The 10,605-nt window shown below is 57.6% G+C and overlaps 1 protein-coding gene across 2 annotated transcripts in view; it reads left to right on the top strand.

Annotated features, from left to right (window-relative positions):
* Nucleotides 1-316: 316 nt before the first annotated feature.
* Nucleotides 317-10,605, top strand: part of ZBTB17 (zinc finger and BTB domain containing 17) — a 12,100-nt gene continuing 1,811 nt past the window's right edge. Inside the window, exons 1-16 of one of the 2 annotated variants that reach the window (XM_017833422.1) lie at nt 317-433; nt 1,771-1,869; nt 2,331-2,427; nt 4,141-4,347; nt 4,482-4,667; nt 4,935-5,096; nt 5,175-5,291; nt 5,678-5,916; nt 5,997-6,139; nt 6,635-6,935; nt 7,220-7,307; nt 7,757-7,873; nt 7,956-8,076; nt 8,194-8,324; nt 8,419-8,634; nt 9,477-9,566. In XM_017833422.1, the coding sequence (XP_017688911.1) occupies nt 1,864-1,869; nt 2,331-2,427; nt 4,141-4,347; nt 4,482-4,667; nt 4,935-5,096; nt 5,175-5,291; nt 5,678-5,916; nt 5,997-6,139; nt 6,635-6,935; nt 7,220-7,307; nt 7,757-7,873; nt 7,956-8,076; nt 8,194-8,324; nt 8,419-8,634; nt 9,477-9,566 (2,221 nt within the window). In that variant the 5' untranslated portion in view covers nt 317-433; nt 1,771-1,863. Of the gene's footprint in view, nt 434-802; nt 901-1,770; nt 1,870-2,330; nt 2,428-4,140; nt 4,348-4,481; nt 4,668-4,934; nt 5,097-5,174; nt 5,292-5,677; nt 5,917-5,996; nt 6,140-6,634; nt 6,936-7,219; nt 7,308-7,756; nt 7,874-7,955; nt 8,077-8,193; nt 8,325-8,418; nt 8,635-9,476; nt 9,567-10,605 lie in introns of those variants that run through there. The other variant, XM_017833423.1, reaches the window with a different exon arrangement.

Genomic DNA, 10,605 nt, shown 5'->3' with positions numbered 1-10,605 from the left:
AGCCGGGGGGGGTCGGGCTCTGCTCCCAGGGAACGAGGGACAGGACGGGAGGAAACGGCCTCGGGAGGAGGCGCAGGTTGGAAATTGGGGAAAACTCATGGAAAAGGCGCTCAGGCACTTGAACGGGCGGGCCGGGGCGGTGGCGGAGGGGACATCGCTGGAGGTGTTTACAACCCGTGCGATGCGGCCGATGGGGACACGTTTAATGATGAACACGGCGGTTCAACAAGGCGACCCCGACCCTTCCCCTCCGGCCCCCCCGCCCAGCACTGTCATGGCGGCGCTGCTGAGGCGGCGGGAAGGGGGGGAGGTCACGTGACCGCGGGCGACGCCGCTTCCGCCCGGCGCCAAGATGGCGGCGCCCTTTGTCTGGTCGGTGTCACGGTGAAGGCCGCGGGCCGCGGGCGAGGCCCCGCCGGGCCCGGCATGGCAGGTACGGCCGGGGGGGCCGCCGGGGCCCGGGGGGGGCTGCAGGAGCTGGAGAGGGGGTTTGAGAGGGGGCGGTTGCTGCGGCCCGGCTCGCTGGTGTGCGGTTTGGGGTCACCCCGGTGCGCGGCCCGCGGGTGTCTGAGAGGAGGCTGCGGGGGGGTCCTGCTGCCGGGGCCTGCGGGCCGGGGTCTGCCGGCTGTCGGGAGGGGAATGTCGGGGGGCTGTCGCGATAGGAATGGGGCGCTGCCAGCTCTCGACAGGGGCGTTGGGGGCCGGTGGGAGGAACGGGGGACTCTGCGTTGTCATGAGGGGAACGGGGGCTGGGGGCTGTCTGGAGGGGAGCGGGGCGTTCCTGGCTGTCGTGAGGGGAGCAGGAGAGTCGTGGTTATCGTGAGACCAACCGGGTGCTGTCGTGAGGGGAACGGGGAACTCCTGGCTGTCGTGAGGGGAGTGGAGGGACTCGTGGTTATGGTGAGGGGAATGAGGGGCTGTCGCGAGGGGAATGGGGCTGTCACGAGGGGAATGAGGGGCTGTCGCGAGGGCAGCGAGGGGGTCCTGCCCATCGTGAGGGGAACGGGGGCTCGTGGCTGCAGCCCCCCCTCCCCAGGGTGTCCGTGCCCTCTGTGACCCCCCCAGCCATGGGGGGACCAAACCTCTGACCCCCCTCGGGGAACAGCCCCCACCCCCTCAGGACGCCCAGAGACCCCCGTGGGGGACAGGGAGTGGGGCTCAGACACATCCCCAACCCCCCTGGCTGTCACCCACACCCAAGGGACAGGGAAAACCTCAGGAAAAACGGGAATTCTCCCGTATTGTGGCGTTTTTGGCGTTGGGACAGCCCCCCCCGGCTGTCCGTGCCCTGGCACCGATGACACGTTTCCCGGACAAGCTGCATTTCTTCAGTGTCATTGCTGCATCAGAGGCTTCTCCCAGAATTCCAGCCCTCAGCCAGCATCCCAAGGGCAGTTTTTCCCCGAGGGTTTGTAGCTCATTCCGGGGGGTTTTCAGGGCAGAGCTCAAACTCAGGTGATGTCTCAATGTCCAGAGCTGCACCAGCACATCCCCGTGCCTGAAATCCAAACAACCAAGGGATCTTTGAGATGTCTGTTCCCTGTGGAGTGTCCACAGTGTCTCTCCTCATCCCCCTTCTCATGTCTTTCTCATTTTAGTTCCTTTCCACCACATTTTTTCCCTGTTTGTGATTATTTCCCCCCTCCTCACAGCTCGCCCTCCACAAGCTCCATAGCCCTTCCCTATTTCATGATCTGTATTATTACCACCTCCTTGGCTGCTCTGCTCGGATCAGCTCCTAACTTTATTTTTCCATGGAAAACCTTGCAGAATCCGTTCCTGGAAATGAGGACAGACCCCTGTGGGCAGAGGCTGCGAGGGTTGGGGCCACGTTGTTCCCTGAGCTGACACACGAGGAGGGAGATGACGGTAGGCAGGGAATAAACCCCCTCTTCCCTTTCATCTCCCCGGGAATGGATGGCTGGGTGGTGACAGCGTTGAAAGGCAATGTTTAAATCACAATTTTTTCCTAATTTATTGAGGTTTTGGGGTTTTTAATAGGTGGATGTTCCTGTGGCAGGGATGGGGAGAGGTTGATATTGTTAATTAGGGAGAGCTTAGCGGAGCTGGCGTGGGAAGCTCCCTGGGACTGCAACCGCTGTATTTGTCTGTGTGTGGTGGGCGTAGGTGTGCTCATAATGAACTTTTCCATGATTAATTGGATAATGAGACACTCGACAGCCACGTCGGGAGAGGTCGGGAGGGGAATCTGCTCCCACGGGGTGAAATCCGGGGGTGCCCTGCCCTGGGTCGGTGACTTTGCATCTCAATGCCTTCAACACACAAGGCTTGGGGGGTTAAAATGGAGGTTTTCATCCCATTTTTCCCAGGATGGCTGCGTAGAGACTGAGCTGAACACCTGGAGAGGGGGAGTCTCTGGAGGAGAGACACAGCCCTCTGGCCCTGGGTCCTCTGGATATCGCAGGGGTGAGCCCGTCCATCCTGGGGGTTTGGTCCAGGGGTTTGGGGTTTTTAAAGCTTGGAGGCAGGGGGTTTAGTGGATGAGGGGGATCTTGGCTCTGGGTGAGGGTGATACAGAGCTCACCCAAACCTCCCTGCTGCGCTTCCGAGGAAACTGGAATGTGAAGCTGTGGAGGAGACCACGGAAAATAGGAAGCCTTTTGGGAGGAGTCAAATTTCCTGGATTTTTACTTCCTTCTCAAAGCTGGGAAGCGAAGCTGATGCGAATCCAATCCTGGAACATTAAAAATCATCGTTCAAATGCAAAATGCCTCCCACAAATTCCCCAAAATAGGCTTTTAGTGCCTCAAACCATCGTGATTCCTCAGGTCCTGCTGCGCTGAGCTCTCCGAGCACGGAATGCGTTGTTTATCCTGCTGGGAAAATCCTCCTCCTTCTTTCCAGGGTTTTGCAAACCATAGAAGGCCATACTATGTGGCAGTATTTTGATGAGTATTTTCATCCAAAGGACTGATTTTCCTGCCTCTCAGGGGTGCATTTTGGGACAGGCTGGGGGAGTTTGGTTAACAAGGACTCTGTGGTTTGGGGAGAAAGTTGTGCAATGAGTTCATTGCAACAACAAACAGGAGTGGAAATTCCTCTCTCCATGTGTGGTCCGATGCTGTTGGAGATGTCCTGGCTTCTCATCCATGCTGGGAATGACTTTGGAAGCTGAACCAATCCTTGGGTGGAAGATCCTTCCCTCAGCATGTTGCTGGCACCCACAGCTGACAGGAGGAGGCTCCCTCTGACTGTGCTGCTCGTGCTCCCACTCATCCAGAGGAAGGGACAGGAACTGGAAATGCCTGGTTTTGTGGATCCAAACCTTTTCCCAGCTGGAGACTTCCCATTTAGGAGCTGGTGTAGTGGAAAAACAACTGGCATGGGCTGGAAGCTTTCAGAGACACACCGAGCATCGACTCCAGGAGTGCTTCCCCAGCCATAACCTTCCTGCTGCAGCATCCAGGGCTCTGGGGACTTCCTGCTGGAACAATAACTGGATAGTCCCTATTTCCTTTCTCCTCCCTCCTTGCCCAATCCTTTGAAACAATCCCTTCAGCACAGGAATCATTGTTGGAAGACAAAGACAAGTGAAAACCCTTCATTCACTTTCCACCCTGTGGGAGCAGCCCAGGACAGAACCTGATGTGTTTTGCTGACAAGGACCTGCTGGAAAATGGGGCTTTCAGAGTATTTCCAGGAGTTTTCAGCATTCCCTAGCCAAAGCCATGCTCTGAGAAGGGAGAACTCCCTCCAAACACACGGTAGAAATAAAAAACTCCTCAGTATTGTGACATGAGCAGGAGCTGGAAGGTTTGGATGAACAGCCCTCACACTGTGTCCTCAGCAGGAGCAGTGACACCAAAGGGACGATGGCACTTTTGCTTGTAGAGGTGACAGGGCTGGACCGGCTGAAAAGCAATAAATGTGTTTCAAATGCTGTCAGAGGGCTACAAATCATGTTGGCTGTTCCATGAACTCCTTCCAGCCCTGTGTTGGCGTTGTGGCTGTTCTGGGAGAGGATTTGGGGTTGGGTTTAGTGGGGGACGAGCTAAATTCACCTTTTAGGACCCTGTTTTGTAACCAACAGGGCGATCACGTGGCGCTTTGTGTCCCATCCTTTGGACGCAGCGCTGGGGGGTCTCAGCACCCCCTGACCGCCCGTTTCCCTCCCCACAGCCATGGATTTCCCTCAGCACAGCAAACAGGTGCTGGAGCAGCTGAACCAGCAGCGGCAGCTGGGGCTGCTCTGTGACTGCACCTTCGTGGTGGACGGCATCGACTTCAAGGCCCACAAGGCCGTGCTGGCTGCCTGCAGCGAGTACTTCAGGATGCTCTTTGTGGACCAGAAGGACGTGGTGCACCTGGACATCAGCAATGCCGCAGGTGTGCCGGGAATTTGCATCCTGAATCCCGTAAAAAGCACGCTTTGGGTGTGGGACTCCTCACCTTGTTGTTCCAAGCGCCTGGAGCACTTTGAGGGTGAGAGCTCATTTCTGGTTGTGTCGCCTCCCTCGCAGGCCTGGGCCAGGTTTTGGAGTTCATGTACACGGCTAAGCTGAGCCTAAGCCCCGACAACGTGGAGGACGTGTTGGCCGTGGCGGGTTTCCTGCAGATGCAGGAGGTTGTCAGCGCTTGCAATGCTCTCAAATCCCTCTCCGTGCCCCCAGAAAATCCCCCTGGGAGCCAGCAGCCCCCCGGGATTGGTACGTACCCTCCTGCTTCCCCTCATCCGGGGACACCCAGAATTTATCCACTTCTGCTTCATCCAGCCCAGAATTTATCCAGTCTAAAATTAATCTGTTCATGCTCCCTGGCCGCCATCCAAACCCCCATCCCGGGTGTATCCGGTGTGCCTGGGTGGGGTTTGATCCCCTTGTGCAGCACCAGCAGTTAAAGAATTGCTGCTTCCATGAGTTTTGTGGGATTTGGGAATCAGCAGAAGCTGGATGGCTTTGCCTCTTCCCTTGCAGGAGCAGAGAAGGCCGTGCTTGATGACAAGACCTCAGTGGCAGAAGCACTGGGGGACCTTGACAAAGTCCAACCGGCTCCTCCCGACGCCGAGGGGAAGGAGGAGAAGCCGAAGGCTGCGGCACAGCCCGAGATGCCAGCTGAGCAGCTGCCTGGCCAGGAAGGTGAGTCACCAAGGGATGGCATCCCAAATCCTGCTGTCACCCCCAGCACACCCTGTCCTGACGCTTTGGTGTTTGTAGGGACAGAATCTGCCATCCAGGAAGGTCCCAAGGCCGAAAATCCCGGCCTCCCGCAGCCGTCGGAGAGCGTGGTGGGCAGTGGAAGCCCCACGGCGAGGGATGGCACCGGAACAGGAGGTGTGTTGGTGAGCAGGGCTGGGACAAATCAGGCAGGGCTTGATCCCTAATTTCCCTTGGAATTATTTGTGCTAGTGTGGGTTTTGCCATGCACATGCTGCATGGCACAGAGCTCCTGGGAGCAGCTTTCATGGAGCAGAGTGAGGGGAGTTGGGAAAATGCTCCTCTGTCTGTACAGGCTTTTGGAATTTAGGGCTAATCCCTTGCAAACCCAAAGTGATTCCAGGCAAAGGAGGCAATGGATGAGCTTTCAAGTCCCTTCCAAATGTCTCTTTGATTTCCATGAGGCCCAATGCCAGTCTCCTTAAGTTAGGAAATACAGATGGGTTTTGTGTCTCTGCTGCTGCTCCCAAACTTCAGCATCCCCATTTTCTACCTTCCTGCAGAGATGAAGCTGGAAAGGAAGGAGGAAGAGGGGGAGATGATGGTGGAGGAGGAGGACGAGGCTAAAATCCCCGAGGAAGAGCCACCCCAGTTGGAAAACGGAGAGAACGCCGAGGATAACGAGTCGGGGAGCACGGATTCCGGGCAAGAAAACTCGGGAGAGCCCCGGCTGCTGCGCTCTGGGACCTACAGCGACCGCACCGAGTCCAAGGCCTACGGCTCCGTCACACACAAGTGCGAGGTGAGGCCGGCACGGCTCCGAGCGGCACCTCCGGGAGCCTTGGGGACACCGGAGTGACAGTGTCCGTCTGTCCGTGCCAGGACTGCGGGAAGGAGTTCACCCACACCGGCAACTTCAAGCGGCACATCCGTATCCACACCGGGGAGAAGCCCTTCTCCTGCAGGGAGTGCAGCAAGGCCTTCTCCGACCCGGCCGCCTGCAAGGCCCACGAGAAGACACACAGGTGGAGGATGCCTGGAAAACGTGGGGTTTGCTGGGAACGATGGGATCCTTTGGAAACACATCGCTGTGTTGGGGTGTCCAGGAGATTTGTCCTTCTGCCCCGGTCCTTCCCTTTGGTGGTGGTTTGTGGACTTCCCATCCCTAGTTGGTTCAAGGTTGGATGGGGCTTGGAGCAGCCTGGTCTAGTGGGAGGTTTGGTTTAGTGGGACCAACCTGATCTAGCTGAAGGTTTGATTTAGTGGGACTAACCTGGCCTAGCTGAAGGTTTGGTCTGGTGGGACCAACCTGGTCTAGTGGAAGGTTTGGTTTAGTGGGAACAAACTGGTGTAGTAGAACAAGATGAGCTTTTAAGGTCCATCCCAACCCAAACCATTCCATGGTTCCGTGGCATCCTGTGGGTCCAGATGGGTCTGGCTGGGGCGTGAAGCTCAGACTGGGGTGCTGAGACCTTGTCACTGGTTCTCCCTGTGGTTGTGACGTTCCCGTGTCCTCCCAGCCCACTGAAGCCCTACGGCTGTGAGGAATGTGGGAAGAGCTACCGGCTCATCAGCCTCCTGAACCTGCACAAGAAGCGGCACACGGGGGAGGCCAAGTACCGCTGCGAGGACTGCGGGAAGCTCTTCACCACCTCGGGCAACCTCAAGAGGCACCAGCTGGTCCACAGCGGGGAGAAGCCCTACCAGTGCGACTACTGTGGGCGCTCCTTCTCCGACCCCACCTCCAAGATGCGGCACCTGGAGACCCACGACACCGACAAGGAGCACAAGTGTCCCCACTGCGACAAGAAGTTCAACCAGGTGTGTTGGGGAGAGGGGGAAAGGGAGGAGTCTGTCCCAGAGCTGTCCTGAAAGGGAGGGTTATCCATGGGGTGAATTTGGGGGGCCCATAAGCTTCACAAGGGAAGCTTATCCGTGGGGTGCAGCCGGGGGTGTCCTGGAGCTGTCCCGAAGGAGTGGTTTGTCCATGGGGTGCAGTTGGGAAGTCTCAGAGGCCACCCCAAAAGGGATCCACAGGGGTTGGGGTCACTCCAGAGGGCAGTGGGGTGATCTGGGGCTCTCTGCATCCCGTTCTCCATCCCCAGGTGGGGAATTTGAAGGCTCACCTGAAGATCCACATCGCAGACGGGCCCCTGAAGTGTCGGGAATGTGGGAAGCAGTTCACCACATCAGGTACCACAGGGATGGGAGGTCTGGATGGTCTGGAGGGGACAGGGAGTGCTCTGGTGGAGGATCAGAGCCCGAGGAAAGATTTCATCTCAGGTTTAAACCTCTCCCTGTGGTTGTACTGTGTGAATTCCTGATGTTCCCCATGGGGTCACAGCCTGGGAAGGAGCTTTTGATCCAGACTCTGGGGATGGGGATGCCTCCTTCCATCTGCTCCCAGTCTGCTGCAGAGCCAGAGGGTTGGGATGCTCCCAGTGGACTCTACTGATCCCCTCAAACACTAGGTGCTTGTCCTGGCTGTCCCCACTGACACAATCCTGTGCAGCCACTTCCCTCGATCCCTGTGCAGTCCCCGCTCGCTAAACACCAACAGGCTTTCCCGAGGGAGTGCTGGGAAGGGGGAAAAGAGGGAGGGAGGGTGCTGTGTCCTGCAGCTGAGCCTGCCCTGCTCGCAGGGAACCTGAAGCGCCACCTGCGGATCCACAGCGGGGAGAAGCCCTACGTGTGCGTGCACTGCCAGCGCCAGTTCGCCGACCCCGGCGCGCTGCAGCGCCACGTCCGCATCCACACCGGTACGGACACCCTCCCTCCCTGCCCCCTGGGTCCGTCCTTCCCACCGCTCCCCACCACCTCTGCCCTGGCTGTTTTCCCCAGGAGAGAAGCCGTGCCAGTGCTTGATCTGCGGGAAGGCCTTCACGCAGGCGAGCTCCCTGATCGCCCACGTGCGCCAGCACACCGGGGAGAAGCCCTACGTTTGCGAGCGCTGCGGGAAGAGGTGAGGATCCACCTCGGGATTACCGGGATGGGCACGCCTGCCCTCGCCCTCCACGCCCGGGAGGGTGGTTGGTTGGAGGTGCCAGGGGTTGGTGTGACCAGGGTGTTGCTCCCAAAGGTTCGTCCAGTCGAGCCAACTGGCCAACCACATCCGTCACCACGACAACATCCGGCCCCACAAATGCACCGTCTGCAACAAGGCCTTTGTCAACGTGGGCGACCTCTCCAAGCACATCATCATCCACACCGGTGGGTCCCGCTGGAGCAGCCCGGCTGTGCCTCCCAGAATCCCAAACCACCCCCCAGGTGACCACCCAGCCCCCAATCCCCCTCTGCTCCCCAGGGGAGAAGCCGTTCCTGTGCGACAAGTGCGGCCGGGGCTTCAACCGGGTGGACAACCTGCGCTCCCACGTGAAGACGGTGCACCAGGGCAAGGCCGGGATCAAAATCCTGGAGCCCGAGGAAGGCGACGAGGTGAACATCGTCACCGTGGCGTCCGATGACATGGTGACATTGGCCACCGAGGCTCTGGCTGCCACCGCGGTCACACAGCTCACGGGTGAGCTGGGGGCGTCCACGGGGGTCCCCAAGGGGGGTTTATCCATGGGGAGCAGTTGGGGGTCCTCAGAGCCATCCCAGAAGGGAAACTTAACCATGGGAATGCAGCTTGGAGGTCCCAGAGCTATCCTGAAAGGGAGGTTTATCCATGGGGTGCAGTTTGGGGGTCCCAGGAACCCTCTGACAAGGGAAGCTTATCCATGGGATGCAACTGGGGGATCCTGGAGCTGTCCCAAAACGGAGGCTTATTTATGGGGGTGCAGCTTGGGGGTCCCAGGAGCCACCCTAAAAGGGAAACTTGTCCATGGAGTGCGGCTTGGGGGTCCCAGAGCTGTCCCAAAAGGGAAGGTGAATCCCTAAGGGGCAGCTCGGGGTTCCAAGAGACACCCCAAAGGTGAGATTTTTTTCCATTAGGGGCAGCTTAGGGGTCCCAGAAGCCCTTCCATGGGGAAAACTTACCCACTGGGAGCAGCTTGGGTGTCCTGGGGCTGCCCTGCAAGGGAGGTTTATCCATGGGGTACAGCTTGGGGGTCTCAGAGCTGTCCCAAAAGGCAAGTTTATCCACAGGATGCAGCTTGGGGGGGGCCCCAAGAGCCACCCCGAAAGGGAGATCTGTTTGTGGGGGCAGTTTAGGGCTCCCAGAGGCCACCCCAAAGTGAGGCTCATCCACGGGGGGCATCTCGGAGCTCCTGGAACATCCCCCAGTCGCTGGAGGTTTATCCAAGGGTACAACATCCCGAGGCTGGGAAACCACATCCCACCGGAGCCCCTCCCGAGCCCCGGGCCCAGGGAGGGGGGTCCTGCCCAGGCGGGACCCCGAACCCTCGTCCCCTTGTCCCGCAGTGGTGCCCGTGGCGGCCGCGGTGACGGCGGACGAGACCGAGGCACTCAAGGCCGAGATCACCAAGGCTGTGAAGCAGGTGCAGGAGGCAGGTGAGCTGGGAAGGCCGGGAATGGGAACATCGGGAATGGGACAGTGGGAATGGGAACATCGGGAATGGGACAGTGGGAACACTGGGAATGGGACAACGGGAGTGGGACAGTGGGAACAGGACAGCAGGAACGCCGGGAATGGGACAGCAGGAATGACCAGGAATGGGACAGTGGGAATGGGACACCAGGAATGGGACAGCGGGAACAGCGGGAATGGGAACACCAGGATTGGGACAGCGGGAATGGGACAGCAGGAACGCTGGGAATGGGACAGCAGGAATGGGAACTCCAGGAATGGGACAGTGGGAATGGGAACACTGGGAATGGGACAGTGGGAATGGGACACCAGGAATGGGACAGCGGGAACAGCGGGAATGGGAACACCAGGAATGGGACAGCGGGAATGGGACAGTGGGAACACTGGGAATGGGACAGTGGGAACGGGACAGTGGGAATGGGAACACTGGGAATAGGACAACGGGAGTGGGACAGTGGGAACACTGGGAATGGGACAGCAGGAATGGGAACACCGAGAATGGGACAGCGGGAATGGGACAGCGGGAATGGGACAGCAGGAATGGGAACACCGGGAATGGGAACACTGGGAATGGGACAGAGGAAGTGCTCCCACCCCCTCCCAGCACCCCGTGGTGCCTCCTCCAGCATTGCTGACATTATCCCATGGCTCTGGTTTCCAGAAAATCTTTGACATTCCCAACCTCTTAATTTTTGGGGGAGGGATGTTTATGTTTCTCTCGAGAGTAAAACTTTTACTTATGTGAGACGAGCGTCGTGTTCGAGCTCAGGGCGCCTTTAATGGGATCATTAATGTCAACAAATACCAATATTTTATATTATATTAATTTTATATTAGATATTTATCTATAAAAAGAATTGTATAATATAAATTATAATACAAAATTAAACCGTATTTAAAATAAAATATAAAAATACAAATTGATATTAAAAATATAAAAATAAAATACAAAATGTATGATATATAAAATACATATTAAATATATATAAATAAAATATAAAA

This window comes from Lepidothrix coronata, unplaced genomic scaffold, assembly GCF_001604755.1.
Source record: "Lepidothrix coronata isolate B3197 unplaced genomic scaffold, Lepidothrix_coronata-1.0 Scaffold214, whole genome shotgun sequence".
NCBI lineage: Eukaryota > Metazoa > Chordata > Aves > Passeriformes > Pipridae > Lepidothrix > Lepidothrix coronata.
Note: the sequence above shows the minus strand (reverse complement) of the source record. Positions and strands in the feature narration are given on the sequence as shown.